The 22,080-nt window shown below is 37.4% G+C and overlaps 2 protein-coding genes across 2 annotated transcripts in view; one reads left to right on the top strand and one right to left on the bottom strand.

Moving 5' to 3' along the window:
- The window catches only part of slc1a7b (solute carrier family 1 member 7b), a 59,955-nt gene extending 58,770 nt beyond the window's left edge, over nucleotides 1-1,185 (top strand). Inside the window, exon 12 of the mRNA XM_084427419.1 lies at nucleotides 575-1,185. Coding sequence (XP_084283545.1) covers nucleotides 575-838 — 264 coding nt within the window. The 3' untranslated portion in view covers nucleotides 839-1,185. The remainder of the gene's footprint in view (nucleotides 1-574) is intronic.
- A 7,817-nt stretch (nucleotides 1,186-9,002) lies between these two features.
- podn (podocan) overlaps nucleotides 9,003-22,080 on the bottom strand; it is a 25,184-nt gene continuing 12,106 nt past the window's right edge. The window contains exons 5-10 of the mRNA XM_084428717.1: nucleotides 19,349-19,458; nucleotides 19,114-19,270; nucleotides 18,812-18,927; nucleotides 18,011-18,668; nucleotides 16,656-16,804; nucleotides 9,003-9,593 (exon numbers count right to left, since the gene is read on the bottom strand). Of these exons, the coding sequence (XP_084284843.1) occupies nucleotides 9,410-9,593; nucleotides 16,656-16,804; nucleotides 18,011-18,668; nucleotides 18,812-18,927; nucleotides 19,114-19,270; nucleotides 19,349-19,458 (1,374 nt within the window). The 3' untranslated portion in view covers nucleotides 9,003-9,409. The remainder of the gene's footprint in view (nucleotides 9,594-16,655; nucleotides 16,805-18,010; nucleotides 18,669-18,811; nucleotides 18,928-19,113; nucleotides 19,271-19,348; nucleotides 19,459-22,080) is intronic.

Raw genomic sequence — 22,080 nt, 5'->3', positions numbered from 1 at the left:
GGCAACAAACTCAAGCTCCTCTGACATTTCTCTCTTTAAATATTCTCGTTTTGGACTTCTAATTCATGACCGGTGTTTTGTTTAGCTCTATCGTCTGTGCTTCCGCATTCGTCAATACGTCATACATCGGGTCAGAAGTCAACTCTTCACCTGGAACTCGACAAGCGTGCGCCAGTAATTATACTTTATAAAGTTATAAATATGGATATTTTGCTTACAAAGATGCATGGCTTCGCTTCAGAAGGCGTTTATTAACCCCCCGGAGTCTTATGATGGATGGATGCACTTTTAGGGCTTCAAAAAGTCACCATTCACTTGGAAGAGCCGGGATATTTTTTTAATATATAACTCAGATTGTGTTCGGTGGAAAGAAGAAAGTCATATACACTTGAGGATGAGTAAATTATGGGATCATTTTCATTTTTGGCTGAAGTAACCCTTTAAATTCGAAACTTTGGATAGAAAACATAGCTTTTAACCAATGTGAGACCTTATTGTAAACTGTTACATAGATTTCATTCGAGCAAAGCAAATAAAAGAATTGTTTCATTTGCCTTTTCTTGTTTCTCCATAGGTCCCTCTCATCTGCGAAACAAAGCCCGCGACTAACCCGGGTTTGCCAAACTGTCAGCAGAACAATGGTAGTTTCCAGCCCCCGCCACCCGAGGGCAAACCCGAGCACATTCCTCCAGATGTGGCCCGTCTCATGCAGCTGGAGGAAGGGGTTCGTCCTCCGCCTCCAGATCGGAAAAAACCACCCATACCGCCGCGCCACCTGAAACACAGAGACAAGGAACATTGTGCCATCGATATGAACGGTCTCGAGACTAACGTATAGCGAACACTCGAAACCTTTCAGGGCGCAGACTGAAAAAGAATCCACGTACACGGGAACGGACGACATGTATTATTTCCTTTCCGTTTTTCTCTGACAGTCATGAGGCAACACATGGTATGATCCTGCACATATGGGCATATGCCGCAGTAATGCCACTGTTGGCAGCACATCCCAGTTGACCCATTCAGAGCATTAGATAATGCCAGGATGGAAAGAGAAACCAGGTCACCAAGCCAGCCTGTTTCTTTGGGTTCAGAGCGAAACTTTTCCTGTAGTTCAACAGAAACGTGATTCAAGACTGTCAAAAAGCACGAGTGAATTGTAAATACAACATAGCTATGTACTCTATGCGGTGTTGTTTTTTTATTTCTCAAGTTTATATATAATTTTATATCTTATGTTTGATTCTCGTCTCTTCAAGCAAGCCTTGTAAAATATTGTAAAGATCGCAGTTGCGCGTGAAAATCGACATTGACTGTGATGTTGAATGTTTTATGTTATCGGATGCACTGTGAAAAATTATTTTCTTGCTCAGTATTTTTGTCTTGTTTTCCAAGTACAAATATCCAAACATTCTTAAATCAGGATTCATTTACTTGAGAAGTAATTAGACTTGTTTTCTGAAAAGAACAAATCTCTGCCAGCGGGGTCAGAAAAAGAAACTTGTTTTCCCTTTCAATTAAAAAGCAGAAAGCCGTTTTTTTCTTCTTTATCACTTAATTTTGATATTTTTTTAAGAAAACAAGACTTATAATAATTATTTTGCTTCTCAAGTAAATGTATCTTGATTTAAGAATGTTTACATATTTGTAATGGAAACCAAGAGGAAGAAAATCAGTTTTTCAGTGGACATTCTCCTCTCCCGTTCTTGTGCGAAACACATCTGGGTCGGTCCTACTGTTAAGCGTTCAGCGAATTATTGCAACGACTAATTCAAAAAGCACTGAGGAAGCCATTTTAGGTAAGCAGTGCTAATAAATAAAAGTGTGATCCCAGTCATATATGAGCTGTGAAATTGCTGTATGATTATTCAAAAATAAATATTGGTATGTAATATACCATGCACATCTCAGAAAGTGTGCTAAATTAGTCCGGAAACACTTTACGCAAGTATGAAAACCCAGAGAATCCTTTGTGAGGAATATTATCTTCCTGAACTCACATGAAACTGTCTGTACATTAACCTTTATGAGCTTTTCCATAATTTTTGAACGATTTCATATCATTTTTATAAAAATGGTTAACTCAGTCTGAGTGATTTAAATCTTGGTGATGTTTTGAATCTGAACAAACATGACGAGTTAAAAAAACAAAAAAACAGATGGCATCAATCTGGCCCAAATGCACAATAAATGTTATACGTAAGCAATACTGAGAATAGTTGCACTGCATTATGAATAGTTTGTGTCATATTTCAAAAAGCAATGTGTAAAATCATGCATGTTTGTGTTCATGTGCACTGGTTACAAACCTACTCAAGTTACCTTCATATGTCTGTGCCAATAAACTGGATGTTTATAGCCAGCTACCTGAAAAATAACTTGTTGGCAGCTTATCAAAACTCATTTACTGAGCCAGACACCTTTCTTCTATTCTTCTAGACATTTTATGCTAATGGTTCCTATAGATTGCACCTTATTGGCATCTGCGGTTGCGTGAAGAACCTTTAACATCACAAAAAAAAGGTTCCAAAAGAACGGCTTTCGCTGCAATATCATAGAAGACCCATTTTGAGTTCCAAAAAAACGTTCAGTGAACAGTTTTTAAAAGAACCAATTTTGTTCTGAGTGTGAAGAATGTGTTAAAGGATGTTCATGGAACCATTGATACCAGTGAAGAACCTTTATTTTTAAGAGCGCGGATTCTTTATAATGAAACAAGGTTCTTTAGGTTATTAAATGTTCTTTACCTTAAAAATAAAGGTTCCAAAAGGGGGTTTTCACAGTGATGCCATAGAAGAACCATTTTTGGTTCCCCAAAGAACCTTTTCCATTATAAATAACCTTTTGTAGAATGGAAAGGTTCCATGGATGTTAAAGGTTCTTAATGGAACCATCAATGCCCAATAAAGGACCTTCATTTTTTTTTAAGAGTGTGGAATCTTTGCATTGCACAAGATTCTTTATAATGAAAAATGTTATTTACAGTACACTACACTCTTTAAAAGAAATGTTCCAAAATGAGTGATGCCATAAGAAGAACCATTTTTGGTTCCTCCAAGAACCTTTCAATGAACCGGTTTAAGAGAACCATTTTTTTCTTAGTGTGAAGAACATAATGTACAGTGTGAAGAACCTTTTTCCACTATAAAGAACCTTATGTAGAATAGAAAGATTCCATGGATTTTAAAGGTTCTTCCTGAACCATTGATACCAATGAAGAACCTTTATTTTTAAGAGAATGGTTCTTTTAAGAACCTTTTAGGCTGTGTTCACACTTGGCATGATTGGTTGGATTAAATCGAACTCTGGTGCGATTGCTCTGTTAGTGCGGTTCATTTGAATAAGTGTGAACGCTGCCATCTGAACCCTGGTGCCACCAAACAAGTGGACCAACACCGCTGAAAAGAAGCGTCTCGGTCCACTTCCAAACGAACTCTGGTGCGATTCGAATGAAATATGAACGGAACAAAGACATCTAAACGAACCAAAAACAGGATGTGATGTCACAAGATGCGACCCTAAAAACGACAAAACGTTTTTTTTCTCGTCATAGTCATAATGTTGCCCATCACAGTTCGGTACAGGAGTCAGAACCGGGTCTCCTCGCAGCAGATCTTCATTTTTGTGTGTGACAGAGGGATTCCTGACGCTGTTTTGACTCCTTTACTCATTTTATAAGCTCTTCACGAGTTCAGCTGGTCAAAATACCATCATATGTAGCTACGCACATACAACGAGCGCATTTATCTCAGAACACAGCATTGTTTTTGATGTTCAGTAGGTTCCGTCTCAAAATAAACGTAATAAAAGTCGACTAATCAGGTTATGAACATATCCCTAAAGCCAATGTGAACGCTAAGCGGACCAGGACTAAATGTTTTTTAGTTTTTTTGGTTCCGGACCAAACTAACCAAACTAAAAGTGTGAACACACCCTAAAAGGTTCTTCAGGGAACCTAAAATGATTCTTCTATTACATTGCTGTGAAAACCCTCTTTGGAAACCAATATTTGTAAGAGTTTTGAAGCAACACTGAGAATCTGGCAGTAGTTGACCTGAAGACAGTTTGTGCCAATACCAGCTATATCACCTCTTACGGCAATACTGAGCATCCAACTGTATTGCACGTTTCGTAACTCAGTGATAAAGCATTTAGCGCTGATGTATATTTCAGGTCTCACTCTGCAGTCAAACGTGTATGTCGTGGTCTCTAATCTCTGATGAAACTCATTTGCGCTGATTACGAAGGCCAGTAAAGCCGTGGCACGCGGGCCGGTTCATGGCCGGCTGCTGTCGTCTCTCAGAGCTGATTAAAGCGCTCAGCTTTTCTCATTGAAATATATAGAGTGTTCCATGTGGTCTTTGTGATTAACTGAATTAGGATGAAATCCCTCTCTCAGCCTTTGACATTGATGCACAGAATCTGTTCTCCGTGGATAAACGCGGACGGGATTTCCATGCACGGAGGAGAAATGCGTTAGGTTCTGCTCCACCTATGTGGAGAGAAGACGTGCAGATATTTGATTGACAGCAGCTTCATTGGCAATGCCACTTGTTTTTTTGTAATCTCAACTTTTTCATAAGGAAAGAAATTAAACTGCACATTGCGCACCTTTTCTCTGTACAGATGCATCTAATAAACTTCCTGCACTCTCAAGTTGGCAGGCAATGACATGAATCGTAGTGCTGGACACTGATGTCGATCACGAAGAGACAGCTTGAGGGTAGCAGCAGATATATTGAGCATAGAAACAGCATTATTTACCTCCAGACTAAAGAAAAGCGGGAAAAGGTGACATTTAAACAGCTTTTGTTATGTTGAGCTCACAAGGTCAAGTTTAATAGTGACCTTGACAAAGCAAGACAAAAACAATCATGCATGACATTTTAGCTATTCTGTTCAATAGGAGAGATCTCAGTTCAGTATTCTAATGTCACATTTGCTCTTATAATTGATTTTCTCACAGGAATGACCAAAAATGACCTTAGCTAATTATAAAAAAAGATTCACTGGCCATTAATATTTCAACCAGCTATCAAGCTGTGTCTTGCTTTATTTTCCTCTCATTTGCTTGAAATATTTTTGTCAAATGATTAGCCGTTCTTCTTTAAAATTGTTTCGCACTCATGTTGCATTATGTTTAATTGCTGTTTCTACAAAAGGAAGGAAATGCATTTCTAATTTACTCACCTAATCCCATTTTACTCTCATTCTGCTGATTAGCGAGTGTTATTATTTGGACCGTGACGCAAGACGCATTGATGAACATCTGTGATCCACACTTCCTCAGATTACGTCTGTTCTGAAGATAATTAATGATAGAATTCATGGGAAAATATTTAGCTAATACTGTGGGGTGGGGGAATGCATCAATAAAGCATTTCTATACACTCATTTGATCGTGATGATTAGGCAATAATGCTGCAAAGAGTTATTTCCTTTCAAATAATTTGTCCTTGTTTAATAAGCATCACTGATAAATATGCTTCAACACCCAAACCTCACTTAACACAACATGATGAGATTACAAGTGTGTTTGCACAATCTGGAAAGCACACGACTCGTACACAAACCATTTGCGCTAAATGAACAAGAATTAATCAAAAATTGTTGCCAACAAAAGGAAAAATAGCAGGGTTGCTATTCTAAATATGAGTATAAAAATGCAACCAAACACAAACGGCACAGCTGAAAAATAAATATCAAGGGTTCGCTTTACTTTTGTTGGTGGTGTCCAAGGTTGTGAGAGTAATATCAAAACCTGAGGGCATTTTTCACACATTTATCTGTCACTTGTTTACAGCTAGTGAAATAGATGATGCTATGTGTAGCCTATCACATGCTCTTTTCCTCAAAAAGCACACGAGGTAAAAGAAAATAGATAGGCTACATTAAATAAAGGTTTGCTCGGGGAAAGGATAAATATTTTGTGTGGTGAATTATTAGCAGAGAGGATGAAATTTGGAAACCAATTAGCCTAATAGGCTACATTTTAGCATGTGATTTTAACCATGTTGTGTTCCAGTCACTTATTGACCCTGAGAGGATTTGCTAGTTAATGTTATCGCATTGGACTAAAACACACTGAATTTACTCACACAGGTCATAACAAATTCCCAAAAACGTTTTGATGATTTGTGTTACACGTGTGTGGTGTTCCCGATCAAAAATAACATTTGAACAAATTTTGCTTCAGCGGTCTAACAGCGCTCATCAATGTCAAAATGACGGCCAATCTGCTCAGAGAAGGCGGGGCTTAATGTTCGCCGAAGATGAGTGTGAATTCCAACGCAACGCTTTTAGTTTTTACAGCGAAAGAGTAAACTAAACATTTATCTGACAACTGGTTTACAATGGATGTTTAAGACCCACAGTTACATGCTAACTATTCAACCTTTTAAAGTAATTTCGCCATTTTGAATTGAAAATATGCACTCATTTAAACTCGATAAATAAAACTTTTTTTTTTCTTTTTTTTTTACATATTAGACATACTGACAAGAATGAATGTGTGCATATTATTAAATAAAATATTATTTGTAGAGTTTAAATGGATTACTTCACAACTATATTATATGATTAGACCTAGAACTTCTTTTACTGTTCTTCTTCTTTTCTCCCTTAAATCCCATTTAATCCTTTATTTTATTTCTTTAAATAAAAAGACAGGGATTTTTAGGTCAGGGATTTTCAGCACAGCACAAGGGTTAAGGACCTTTTTGCTTTTGTCCAATCAACTATAATAGGTTTCACGTTTGCTTTTTAATGCCTATTATAGTTGTTTCACGAGATGCGAGTGCAAAGGGCGTCCGTCTAGCGCGCATTTACCTTGAAAAATAATGGAAAAGTAGCTCAATGGAATGGGGAAAAAAAAGCATTCTGTGTGAGTGCAAAATGCTGTCAAAGAGAATGTTCAAAATGTTAAATGAAACGACCTGCGAGGATGACAAGCTCACTATCTCGAGCTTTAACTTGGAGAATTAGAACACAAATATCTTCATATTTGTGTTGCATGTCATGTGCAGTTACCCGTCGCAACACATTCATTAGTTAGACAGGTAATAAACGTTATTTTTTTCTTCTAGGAACTGGCTGGCAGTTTAAACACCCTATCTTCTACAGGAGACCTTTCCGTTCATTAAACTCTGAAAGCACCACATTCTGCATGATGAAAGATTAACTCTAAAGCATAACACAAATCTGTCTGCACAAAAAGTACATATAGTTATCAAAACTTTCTGTACATGAAAGACTCAAAAGGCTATCATGATAAGTAAACTGAGAATTCTGTCATAATTGACTCACCCTTGTATCCTTCCAAACCTGTCTTCCGTTGAGCACAAAATGAGAATTTTTGAAGAATCTTCATGCAGGTCTGGAGGGACCACATCTGCCAAGCAGAAATGTGCAAAATTCAAAACACTCTTTTAATTCATGAGTGTTCAGTTTGAATAGAACTGGTCTAAACTGACAGGAAGTTGAATTGAAATGACAGGATTTGGAATTCTAATTGTAAATTCAAAATAAATTTAACAGGAAATTGGAATTTTGGGTGCATTCTTGGGAAATTAAGTGTTCATGTCTGTAAATCTATCTGTAAGGCCTATAAAACCTTCAAACGTTAATGTTGCTGTATGTTATTTTTTTTGACTGTCGGCTACTAAAGCATCTAAACACCATATGTTTGCAGATATTAAGAAAATATGCTAAGTTCATATTCAAGAATATATTCATATTCAATAAGCCAGTTATTCTTACTTTAAAGAGGAACATGGCAACTCTAGCCATTTCTTCACCGATTTTCCCTTTTGTTGTCACGTGTTTTCTCAACGAGCTCCCCCTACAGCTGTGAGATATCGAGCCCGATCTCACGGGAAAACGTACAAATTCTACGAGGTGGCTTATTCGTACGAATTCATACGACCTGACTCGTACGAATTAGTACGTTTTGTGCAAAATCGTACATATTTGACGAATTGGCCAATTCGTATGAATTCATACGAATGACCTACCCCTGACCCCGCCCCTAAACCTACCCATCACGTGGGTTTAGACAAATCGTACAAATTCGTACGAGTCAGGTCGTACGAATTAGTACGAATTAGCCAACTTTTTATCATTCGTACGAATTCGTACGAATTGGTCGTGAGATAGCGTTGGAGATATCAGCCGTGTGGCTTAGTGCAGGCGCTAATGGATCGCTACCGCTAACCCGCATGTCAGGTCACTTCAGTGATTAGGGAAAAGCACGTAAAAGTCATTAGCCATCAGGCAAGTGTTATTTAAATAAACTCCTGATGTACTTACAAACTTTCCAATGCCTCGTTTTATGAGTACAGAACCTATTTGTACTACTGTAGAAGTTTGGTACCATTCTGGGCATTATTAGTGGGGTAATTTACGAGATACAGCCTTGGATCCATTAGCGCCTGCACTAAGCCATCCGGCTGATATCTCTAAATAAGCTCTAACTTTAATAATGTTCGACCAAGGGGAAAAAAGGCGTCTGGGGGGGTGTTTGGCTCGAGGTCATGGTGCAAAGGAGCCTAGGTTGATTTTACTCCGAACCATCCCTTTAAATTCTGCTTCCTTATTAAAATTAAAATTCCGGCTCCATTTTGCTTCCTGAGTTCCAATTCAATTCAAATTCAGGAACTGATGGGAGTTTTTAAAAAAGCATTCTCAACTGATTCTGAATGGTGCACACCAAACAAACAAACAAATAATTATATCCCCTGTTGTGTTACGTTATGTTACAAATCTTTCAAAATCATCAAATCTTTTCAAATCAATAGATTTGTGAATAGCACCCCAAAATGTAAGTTGTTCTTGGGAAAACTGTCTGAACATTTAAAATTTAGTGTTGCACATTGATGCACCACTTTTGAATCTGAATGAGATTCCTCCTTAAATTCAGTCAGTTTCCACATGACTTCAGAAGACCTGGCATACACTTTTTCAGTCAGTCTTCCTTTACAGAAAAAAAAAAGAAATACTCGGATGAGCCTTTTCTCTTGAGAAAGAAATTATAATTTCATAGCACAAAATGTATTCATACATGTAAACACAGTGAGCAATGAGTCATGAATTAGCAAACATCACAAAAACTAAAAAATAAAAGACAACCAATAAAACTTTCCGGTATCCTGCACCAGATATTTACATACTGTTTATGAGACACTTCTTTTCTTACTATTGCATCTGATTACAACATAAAGCCAAATGAAAATAAAGCCTTTTTCATGTCTGTAATATCTTCCCATGCACTCGGATGTAATTTAGAAACGAATCGCACTCTGTCAGCAGCCAAAATGCATGTATAATTTCAAACTGGTTGTCATTTTTATTTTATTTTTGAGTAAGGGAAAGTTCAGGGCATGAATTTTACTGTTTTCCATTCCTTCCTGACTCATGAATGTTTCTCCTCCTCTTCATCAAACGGTAAGTCCTCCTCCTCCTCTTCCTCCTCTTCTCCTCCTCCTGCTCGGCCTCGGTTGGGAGAGATGTTACCGTGGCCAATGTCCAACACCTGAAGCTTGGACAGGTGAGAAAAAGACTCTTCGGATACCGAATGAACTGAGAGACGATTAAATCTGAAGGAGAAAGAGAATGAGAGAGGCAGAGAAATAGTTAATGCACTGAATTTAAAAGAAAAAAAACATTTTCTTCCTCAGTATTTTTGTCTAGTTTTCATTCTTGAATGTTCAAAACACATTATTTTTCCCATATTCTCCATTGTTGCAGCTCCTCTCTTCCCAGTCTGTCAGTAACGCTCTGTTTAGTTCCTGTCTCTATGAAGCCCCTCCTTCTGAAAAGCACACTGTGCTCTGATTGGTCGGCTGGACCGGTGTGTTGTGATTGGTCAAGAGCTTTGAGCGTGTTTGAGAAATGTCCCGCCTCTTACCATAACCGCCAGTTTCAGCACACTACTAACTAACTCAAACAGTCCCCGCCCCTTTATTCTGCGTATGAATTATTTAAATGAGGAATATTGTGACGTGTTGGTTCCTGGAAGAAAACTCAAAACTACAATGGAGGCGTTTCGGGGAGTTCAGAAACACTGACACTGATAGAGTATAACTCCCTAGGAACCATTTAGGTCAAGTTGTATGTTGCTTTAAGAAAGTTTAGATATTTGTACTGGAAAACAAGACAAAAATACTGAGGAAGAACATCATTTTTAGTAGTGTTTTTCACTAGTTGATTTTCGAACATGCCATCTCATTCCAGTTTAGATGGTGAGTGAATTCTCAGAAAAAGTGTCGTTCAATCCTGGACTGTTACAGGATGTTCTCAAATCAAAGCAGGAATTCAGCACTCCAGCCCATATTTTTTTTAATAGACCAGCTAAATTGCAGAAGAATTACACTGACATGGCTTGTAATGGCTCAGGCATGTCAAGTTCCATCAAGTCCATGATGTCGTTCACCTACGCACTTGAGATTGAGTGCTTTATTGACGCACATGGATCCATCATTTTCATTTTCTTCCGTGTTTTTATTAATAGATACTGCAGAGAGCGGACAGGACATTATAGAGACCTGGAATCTGCCTCTCCAACATGAGCATTGGGTTTGGGGAATCAACTCAATATATATGTATATTGAACAATTTTCATGTTTACTTCCACTTCCGTTCGCTTCTTGAATGCTTCTGTTCCTCTCCCAACGTGAATGATCATTTTCATTTTTTGTGAGATTTTACAGAAAATAACAGAGCAATGTAGGTCTAGTGACAAAGGTCTTTTTATTTGATTCCACCAAAACAGAGGAGCAGAAACATAACGACGTGCTTCTTTTCGCTTTTTAAAAGTATTGTTACTACTATAATGTATTGACTGCAAAAAAAAAAAGATTCATTTGTTCATTCCTTTTTTTTACCACTGACATGCTCTGGTTCGCCTCACACTTTGAAAACTGATTTAACCCTCTGGGGTTCTTCATTTATGACTCACACTCAGGACCTTCGGGTCAAAAATGACCCGGAGGGCGGGATTCCGATTATTTATTTTTTCAGCAAAATCAATCAAATGTATTTTTGTTCAATAATATTTTTTCTTTTTTTCTATGGTGTTTTGAGATAATTTTATGATAATAATTAATATTTATGCAATAATTATGATCCATTTTTTCCCATTGAATATAATAGAATTTTTTAATTTTTTTAATTTATTTTTAATTTTTTAATTGATGCTGTATTTCAGGTTAAAGTAGAGACTAGGCCTGTAGAAAACAATTTTTGAAGTCAGATTGGTGCCATCTGGTGGATGTAGTAAGCATAATTATAGTGAAATATCATATTTTAACCACTAGATGGATTTACAGCTCTCTGTATAAAGGCTTGTGAATTCTAGTTGTTTTTGCACATATTTGCCTATTTTTTTCAGGTTGTGGATTTTAATATATAATAAGAGATTCTCAGAGACTATTTTTGTAAATTTTTTTGTTTGTTTGTTTGGTTTAAATGGTAATTTGAAGTGCCAGTTTTACTTTATAATACAGTCAAACCTGAACATTGCATTAGAAAGAGAACAAATGGAAAGCATTTTGTTACCCATTGTTTTAATTCTAACTTAATAAAAATGCAATTCTTTCAGTCATACATTTTTTTTTATTAACCTTTTATAATAAACATTTTCATTAAAATTATGTTTGTACAATTCAATGAACAGTAACTCTTATTCAAAATTGGCAACAGCAATTATGAACAAAAAACTAAGGCATTTTTAGAGTTGTTTTGTCTGAGTGACACACACAAAACTAAAGACTCATAACTTCAAAACTATAACAAGGAGAGTCAAAAGGTATCGTTTGATAGAACACTTTTCAAATTTTTTGAAAATATAAATTACATTACATTTGGACATTCTCCTTCCGAGAAACTGCTGATAAAAGACAAAAAATATATATAATTTGTATTATTATTTTGCATATCTCTCTTGTTTGACATGCAATAACTCGGGAAGGAAATACAGTAGGGGAAAAATTCTTTTTTGAGGAAGTTTCCCTAAATGTGAGCTTCATCTGGATAAAATTTTGTGGTGATAGCATAAAGTACTCAAAAGTGACAGAATTTGGAACAAAGGTAGCCTTTTTGTTTAGTCCTCACACATTTGGAAGGCAATAAAAAAAAAATTTCTGAGTGACATACACAAAACTAAAGACTCATAACTTCAAAACTGTAGCAAGGAGAGTCAAAAGGTAGGTATCTTTTGAAAGAACACTTTTCAAATTTTCTGAAAATATAAATTACATTACATTTGGACATTCTCCTGCTGAGAAACTGCTGATAAAAGACAAGAAATATATATAATTTTTATAATGATAATGCATATCTTTCTTATTTGACATGGAATAACTCAGGAAGGAAATAAGGTAGGAGGAAAATTCTTTTTTGGGCAAGTCCATTTACATATGAGCTGCATCTGGATACAATTTTGTGGTGTTTGGATAAAGGCATCAAAAGTTACAGCATTTGGAACCAAATTGTTCAGACTTTGACGCCCCCTCATGGGCATTTTTTATATTGTTTCACCATGAAGAATATCTTGTCATAAAAGCAATAGATTAAGTTCATTTTGGGCTCATTTTAATTGTAATAATATGCTGTAAAAAATGAAGTGCCATTTTCAAAGATTTTTGAATGTTTCATGAGATGTATGATGTTTTTGACACATTGCAGTACATAGTACAAAAAAAGTATTTTATAGATTATGAAAAAAAAAATTCAATTTATTAGCAAATAACTCAGCAATACTTAGGAGTTTTTCAAATTGGCTACATTCACTGTAAAGATCAGACTCTAAGCTTTCAAATGACACCAATTTTGTTTTAATCAAGGCAATATTTTTGAAAAATATGATAATGAATATTTTCGCAGCTAGGTGGCGTCCGCGGGCAGTACACTCCGGTTTAGCGCAACTAGTCAGCTCTCTTTCAGAGTTGATCGAAGTGGTTGGATGCTTTAAAAAGCTGAGATTCTAAGCTTTAAGATGAAACATATTTTTTGTAATTCCACATTTGAAAACTAGCACGGACGGTTACGGGAAAATTGGAAAACACTTTGCACCCCGGAAGATGAGAGACTTGTTTTTTAGCCAAGTATGCATAACTTCGTGAGGGATATCTCGTGATCAAAGCAATGGATTGTGTTGTGTTTGGACTCTTTGTAATCGTGAGAATCTGCTGTAAATAAAGATGTTCATTGTTTAATTGAGTAATGAGCTGAAACGTCACATCAAAACAACATAACATCACTGCTACTGCTACTTCCTTGGTGCGTCTGTGGTATTTTTTGTGTTAGAACACCATGAGGAATATCTTTAGATCTGATTGATGGAATATATTGATTATATATATATTTTATATATCGTTTTAATCGTGAGCTCCTGCTGTAAATAACGATGTGTCATTTTTCATGATCGAAGTATGTTTCATGAAGATACGAGTAAAAAGGCCAAGTCTAAGCTACCTTGTTTGGCTACGTGCGTCTGTGGATTTTTTTTGTGTTAGAACTCCATGAGGAATATCTTTAGTTCTGAGTAATGAATTATGTTGAGTTTGGACTCATTTTAATTGTAAGCATCTGCTGTAAATAATGACGTGTCAATTTCCACAATCGGAGCATATTTCATGAAGTTACGAGCGGAAATGTGTCTAAAATTCAGTATCCATATATGGGTCTCTTGAGGGGCGTCTTTTACAAAAACCTTGCTTAAATTTAGTAAAAAGCCTGAAACAATTATGCTTGTTGTATTCTACTCATTGAGACCTTTCAAATGACATATGACACAGGACTATCAGAGCTGTATGATGTCTTTGACATGTTGCTGTACGTAGTACAAAAAAGTAGTTAAATTTTCATTCATATAATAAACTATGACATTTTTTTTTCTATTTATCAGCAAATAACTCAGCACTACATAGGAGTTTATCAAATTGGCTACATTCATTGTAAATTTCAGACTCTAAGCTTTCAAATGACACCTATTTTAAGTTGATCAATGTAATATTTTTGAAAAAATTATGATTATATTTTTCGCAGCTAGGTGGCGCCTGCGGGGGGGTACACTCCGTTTTAGAGTGATAACTCAGCACTCTTTTGGAGTTGATCAAAGTGATTAGATGCATTAAAAAACTGAGATTCTAAGCTTTAAAATGATACCTATTTACCCATTATCGTGGCTGATTTGTAGATTGTACGCACACAAAAAAACTGTATTTTCATATTTTTGCCAATTTCCCATTCATTTCCTATGGGGGTCATTTTTGACCCGAAGGTCCTGAGTGTGACTATTTTTTTTACGCCCACTTAGACTTTTCAAATCCTGTCCCCAATTTTTTTGGGTGTTCATATACCAAGTACCAACAAAGTCACCAAGTTTCGGACCATTCTGATGAAGCTACGATTTTTAATATTTTTTTATTTAAACGCTTCGGGTCATGACCCGAAGGACCCCAGAGGGTTAAGACATTTTTCCTTATATAGAAACTTTTTGGCAAAAAGTGTTCATTAAAATTAATTCGTTAATAAGAACGCTTGTGTTTTATAACGTATAGAACCTATTTCTAAGAGTGAATATAGTAGTCAACATTATAAAATAAAAAAATAAACTTGTTTTCTCTTTGAAAAAAGTTTATTTTTCTGACTCCACTGGCAAATAGTTTCTTGCTTTAAGCTTTTTAATACAATTTCGATTTTTAGAAGAAGAAAAAACAACAACAAGATGTACCGGTGTGGTTTAGTCAGGAACAGGCTGAAGACTCGGAAGATGAAATCCAAACACTTTAATAGCAACTCTCAAGAATCATGTAACAGACAGGGGAAACTCACATTAACATGACGCAGGAATTACGGTGACCAGACAAGGAGTGCAGGAGAAGGAACAACTTAAGTAGTGAACATAACGAGGAGGATAATTACTAAACACAGCTGACGCACATGAACTAATAATGACGGTAACCAAGGAGACGGATGAGTAGCGGGAAACTGAACAAAGAAACAGACAGTGACAGATGTCCATGAACAAAACAAAACTGACCGTGACACAAGACTTATCTTTAATAATTTTGCTTCTCAAATAAATGTATCCTGATTTAAAAAATATTTGGATATTTGTACTGAAAAACAAGACAAAAATACTGAGGAAGAAAATCAGTTCAATCAACAAACCGCGGGGTCTGAAATACACATTTTTTAATATCTTATGTCAGATAAAAATTATTGCTCAGAGAGTGGCATATTTGTTAAAAAAAATGTGTTAAATGTAACATAAAAAGTTGTTTAGAATGTTAAAATTCTATATGTATATAGGATTCTATAAAAACAATCTCCTCATCTACTCAAACAAAAAAAACAGATGAAATAACAACATAAAGTAATCTCACAGGAGAAGGAACAGCTCTTCTTCTTTTGTATAAACACCATCATTAAACCTGAGTCAGCGTATTTTCATGTTGCACCATCATCATCATCATCATCACACCAGCACCTAAACTAGTCCAAATCCCAGTGCTTCTCATATTTCTGAAACCAATAACCAGATCAAGATGAGAAAACTATTTTGAGAAATGTTCTTAAAATGCACCATGTCATTCACTCCACATGCTCCCCGACTCAGATTACAGTCTGAACGCTTGTTATTATGATACTGTATGATTTTAAGGGAAATGTTCTCGCCTCGCTTTGTGTGGGAGTTAGTACAGCTGTGAGAGCTCTGAAATAAGTTGATTATAGCAGAGCAGATCCAACAGACCACACAAATGAATCGCAGAGTTTCAGAAAAAGAATGATCTGATCCAAATGTGTTTGCATGTATAAACAAAACACATTAGCTCATTATAAAAGCCAACAATGCAAACAAGCCACGTTTACATGAGATTTTGAAGTCATCTGGGTTTTATCTGGTTTTGACACCAAAACATAAACAGACATGCAAAAACCCTTGCAGACAATTAATAAGCCATCAGAACGGCGGTAAAATGTGTTTACATGCAAAGTCAGGATAATGAACAAAAATCCAGTTTTGCGAAAACAGTTTATGACTTTTAACTGATTAAACAACCCCGTTTAAGACCTTTATATGACATGTTTTTGTTTTACTGCTCATTTATACTTATAGGAGACATCTATTCCATAATGATTAGAAAGTGCAGAAAGTTTAATCATATTTGCAAGATATTTATAATATTACAAATATTTCTATTTAAAATAAATGCTGTTCTTTTGGACTTTCTATTCATCCAAGAATCCTGAAAAAAAATAGTATCACAGTTTCAGATTTCAACATTGATATTAATTGTGCAAACCATCATATTAGAATGATTTCTGAAGGATCACGTGACTGAAGACTGGAGTAATGATGCTGAAAATTCAGCTTTGGTCACAGGAATAAATTACATTTGAAAGTATATTCAAATAGAAATCAGCTATTTTAATTTGCAATAATATTTCACAATTTTACTGTGTTTTTGATGAATTAAATGCAGCCTTGGTTAATGTAAAAAGATTTTTTTTCAAAACATGCTTTCGATATGTCCCGCCTCATGGGGGACATCAAAATATGCCATCTTCTAGTGGGACGCAGGCCTCACGACGAGTGAAAGAACAAACACTACTCATAATCACGAGTGAAAGAGAGAAAGAGCAGGAGTCACCTGAGGAAGATGCCTTTAATGTTGGGTGTGTTGAGGAAGGCTGTGGCGGAAACCGAGCTGATCCTGTTGTTCTGCAGGTGAAGGAACTCCAGAGACTCGGGCAGGTCAGGAGGAATGTGAGACAACATGTTACCGGAGAGATCCAGCGTCTGAAACACACATAAAACATCCTCAAGCATCCTCTTTCTCCATAAATCACACAATAAAGGGAGATGGACAAACCCCAAACCTTGAAATGTGAAACTGGACTTTATGGATCAGGAAACAGATCAGAAGAATCTTTCCTTGGCTACAAACAGCACTTATGAGAGCATGCAATGACAGATATCTCATCCTTTTATATCTTGTCTTTTATGTAAGAGTCTGCTTTTCTTATCCAGCTGAAGGGAGAAAAACAAGCTCTCTCTGAGATTGCTTCTCCACAGGAATAAAAAAAAATATAAAAGAACAGAATGTAAAGTAAAAAACTAATAAAATGCATTTCCTGAGGTCAACCTATAACATCAGTTATAAGTTAAAGGGTTAGTTCACCCAAAAATGAAAATTCTGTCAGTAATTACTCACCCTCATGTTGGTCCAACTCACCCTCATGTTGGTCATTCTGTGTTGTATGTCACACGCATCACACACATGACCCGCGTCGGTCAATAGTGAGCCTACGTGTGACGTACAACACAGACGCGCTGCGCTAAAACACTACGTGAACACACTCGAGGTGCAAGTCTTACGGGGTTGGAACAACATGAGGGTGAGTAATTACTGACAGAATTTTCATTTTTGGGTGAACTATCCCTTTAAGTCCCTTGCACACTGAGTCTGAAATTCGAGTCAGAAATTTTCGCACGTTAAAAAATAAATACGACCTCACATTCTGTCAATCACGCTTACACACTGCCTCCGAAACTTTCGTCCGTCATAAGAAACGATTTTCTGCGTTTTTCGCATCCGTAACAAGCATTTGAATGGTGTTTTGACAATTCAGAGCCACCGATTTGACGGACACGAATAATTAAACGCATTCGAAAATTTCGGAATCAGTGTGCAAGGACCTTAATTACTTGCACAAAACCGTTGTAATCTAGTTGATAACTTGATAAGACTTTACCTACCTAATTTAAATTTTATTGTGAATAAAACACAGCTATTGACCAATCAGAATCAAGGATCGGAACTAACCGTTTTATAAAATGGTCATATACAGTACATTCATTAGATCAACTTTGTTTCTATCAAATCAGTCCTCATGCAAATTATATTGTTATCAAATTACTGCCTTTCTAAGCAATTCCATTTCTAAAGGAAAATCAAACATATGGATACACAACATATTACATTTCTTCCACACTATCTCTCACCGTGAGTGCGCTCAGCTCCTGCCACGCTCCCTGGTAGATGGAGTTGAGCTTCAGTTGGTTGTTGGTCAGGTAGATCTCCCTCAGCGAGCTCATTCCCAGCAGAGCTCCTTCTGGTACCTCAGTCATCTGGTTGTCCTTCACCTTCAGAATCTGGAGGCTCTTGGGAAGCCCCAACGGCAGCGCCTGGAGCTTGTTTCCCGACAGATCCAACGTCTCCAGGATCCTGAGCTTCCTGAAGGCCTCTCTGTGGAGCTTGGCACTGGTGAGGCGGTTGTAACTGAGGTTGAGCTCGGTGAGGGTGTAAAGCGTGATCAGATCGTTGCGTCCGATCTCGCTGATGTGGTTGTGGAGAAGCATGAGGGTTTTGGCGCGGCGAGGAAGGCCGCGGGGAACTCGCTCTAGGAGGTTGTTGTACATGTGGACGGTGTGGAGACGTTTGAGGCCCTGGAAGGCGGCCGGATGGATGGAGCGAGAGCGGAGGTGGTTGTTGTGGAGGAGCAGGTACTCCAAGTTTCGGATGGGCGTCAGAGCGTTGACAGCGATGCTCTGGATGTAATTCTTCTCCAGGTGAAGCAGGACGATATTGCGGGGCAGCCCGAGAGGAACCATGGTCAAGTTGTTATTGGACAAATCCAGATATTCCATACGGTTCAAGTGACTGATGAGAGAAGGCAGGATATTTTCCATCAGTTACAGCTCAGGGTAGAGTTTTTACAAGATGAAGAAGAAGAGAGCCGTGCAGAAGAAAGAGTGGGAGGTAAATTAGGGTTTTTCTTGGTTTATTCATTCAGTCATGCTGACCTGAAGGTCTCGTTGTCCACGCCATCATTACTCAAGAAGTTGTTTTGCAGGTAAAGTTCTCGAAGATGAGACAAATTATCGAATGCGCCAGCGGGAATCTTCTCCAGCTTGTTGTTCTGCATAAAAATAGACAAACAATTATATAAACAATGATTATTTTTGATTCTGGGGCAATTATGCCATTATGTGTCTTAGTGATGTGGACTGGAAGTGGTTCAGAACAACCTGAGTGCGTGTAAACGATTGCTGAGCACTTGTTTTTGTGTAATCTCTTCATTTAATGAGTCACGCACGGGTCTTACCTTCAGGTGTAGGCGGTAGAGGGCGGTGGGCAGACTTTTAGGGACATAACGAAGGAAATTACTGGACATAATGAGGATCTCGAGGTTGTCTGATCCATTAAACATGCTCTCTGGCAGGCCGGCATCCGTTAGCTTGTTGTTATGGAGATACACTGACCTGAAGCACAGCACACAGACCGTTAACACTCAAAAAGCAAAACACGTAAAGCAAGTGAAAAGAGCATTTAGGGCTTACTTCAGGGCAGGCTTCTGGCCAAATGTGTTGGGGTAGATTTTAGTGAGCTGGTTTGCCGCGAAGTCAGCGCTGACCAAAGAGGCAGGGAGGTGTCTGGGAGCTGCTGTGAGCTGTGAACACGTTTAAAAGCATCATGTCAAGACAAGTCGGTCCTTACGGCAAAATGAACACTGACACAGACACAGTCATGAAGCGGAAGGGGCTAGTTAGCAAATAAATAACAAATAAACGGACACAATAAATGGATTTTTTTTTTTTATTATGTCAGAAGAAAGAGCAGAAAGTGATACCAGAGACATTAAAGTAACACTCTGCAGTACATTAACATTCAATAATGCATTTATTTGATCAAAAATACAGTAAAAACAGTAAAATTGTGAAATATTATTACAATTTAAAATAACCGTTTTCTATGTAATTTATTCCTGTGATCAAAGCCGAATTTTCAGCATCATTACTCCAGTCTTCAGTCACGTGATCCTTCAGAAATCATTCTAATATGATGATCTGATGCTTAAGAAACATTTCTGATTATTCCCAATATTAAAAACAGTTGTGCTGCTATATATTTTTGTGGAAACCATGTGACATCATTTTTTTTCAGGATTCTATCATGAATAAAAAAGTTCAAAAGAACAGCATTTATTTAAAATAACATTATAAACGTCTTTACGGTCGAATTTGATCAATTTAATGCATCCTCGCTTAATTAAATTATTATTATTATTTTTTTATCATATTGATCCAAAACTTTTGAACGGTAGTGTATGTTGGAAATTGTTTGCCTGAGGCAATATGTAAATTACACAAAGAGCAATCAATATTTAAACATATTTGACTGCAGAATGCTGATGTTGACCAATCAGATTCAATTCAAGTCTTCCAGTAAGCCATATATACTCACCTAAAGGATTATTAGGAACACCATAATACTGTGTTTGACCCCCTTTCGCCTTCAGAACTGCCTTAATTCTACGTGGCATTGATTCTGATTCTACGTGGCAAGGTGCTGAAAGCATTCTTTAGAAATGTTGGCCCATATTGATAGGATAGCATCTTGCAGTTGATGGAGATTTGTGGGATGCACATCCAGGGCACGAAGCTCCCGTTCCACCACATCCCAAAGATGCTCTATTGGGTTGAGATCTGGTGGCTGTGGGGGCCATTTTAGTACAGTGAACTCATTGTCATGTTCAAGAAACCAATTTGAAATGATTCGAGCTTTGTGACATGGTGCATTATCCTGGTGGAAGTAGCCATCAGAGGATGGGTACATGGTGGTCATAAAGGGATGGACATGGTCAGAAACAATGCTCAGGTAGGCCGTGGCATTTAAACGATGCCCAATTGGCACTAAGGGGCCTAAAGTGTGCCAAGAAAACATCCCCCACACCATTACACCACCACCACCAGCCTGCACAGTGGTAACAAGGCATGATGGATCCATGTTCTCATTCTGTTTACGCCAAATTCTGACTCTACCATCTGAATGTCTCAACAGAAATCGAGACTCATCAGACCAGGCAACATTTTTCCAGTCTTCAACTGTCCAATTTTGGTGAGCTCGTGCAAATTGTAGCCTCTTTTTCCTATTTGTAGTGGAGATGAGTGGTACCCGGTGGGGTCTTCTGCTGTTGTAGCCCATCCGCCTCAAGGTTGTGCGTGTTGTGGCTTCACAAATGCTTTGCTGCATACCTCAGTTGTAACGGGTGATTATTTCAGTCAAAGTTGCTCTTCTATCAGCTTGAATCAGTCGGCCCATTCTCCTCTGACCTCTAGCATCAACAAGGCATTTTCGCCCACAGGACTGCCGCATACTGGATGTTTTTCCCTTTTCACACCATTCTTTGTAAACCCTAGAAATGGTTGTGCGTGAAAATCCCAGTAACTGAGCAGATTGTGAAATACTCAGACTGGCCCATCTGGCACCAACAACCATGCCACGCTCAAAATTGCTTAAATCACCTTTCTTTCCCATTCTGACATTCAGTTTGGAGTTCAGAAGATTGTCTTGACCAGGACCACACCCCTAAATGCATTGAAGCAACTGCCATGTGATTGGTTGATTAGATAATTGCATTAATGAGAAATTGAACAGGTGTTCCTAATAATCCTTTAGGTGAGTGTATATGTACATGTTAAAAAAGAAAGAAAGAAAAAAAAAACTGCCTGGTCATGTATTATATCAATATCAAGGACATAATATAGTGATTTCAATGCAAAACTTCATCTTCATTGGTATTTCTTCCCCAAAAATATTAAAATCATATCACAAAAAAATAAATATTGATTCTTAGGATGTCAATACAGCATGGTGAGGTTAAATATTGCAATACATTGAAATATTCATTTCCCATCCTCCAGTAACCAGAATCGTGCATCGCAAAGAAAAAGCACACACAACAATACATCTCCATTGTCATTTGGTGACGCCAGTTGCCATTCAAATCTAACATGCTCAAGGAGAAATACTTTATGTTCAATGAACAAGGACAGGTATATGTGCTAAAGTCACGGACCTTGAGCCGCTAAAAGAGCTGAAGTGTCTAAGCGTTGCGATCAAGGCCTCCAGCATGTGACCGGAGATTGAAGAGGACTGAGAGAGAGAGATGGCATCCAGAGATCCTTCTGAGCGCAACAGTGTGAAGCCAACACACGAAAAGAGTGATGATATGAGCTGAGAGCTGACAGAAGACATACGACCAACTTCACGAGCTTCAGAGACTGCAAAG

Source organism: Rutilus rutilus (assembly GCF_951802725.1).
Source record: "Rutilus rutilus genome assembly, chromosome: 13".
Taxonomy (NCBI): domain Eukaryota; kingdom Metazoa; phylum Chordata; class Actinopteri; order Cypriniformes; family Leuciscidae; genus Rutilus; species Rutilus rutilus.
Note: the sequence above shows the minus strand (reverse complement) of the source record. Positions and strands in the feature narration are given on the sequence as shown.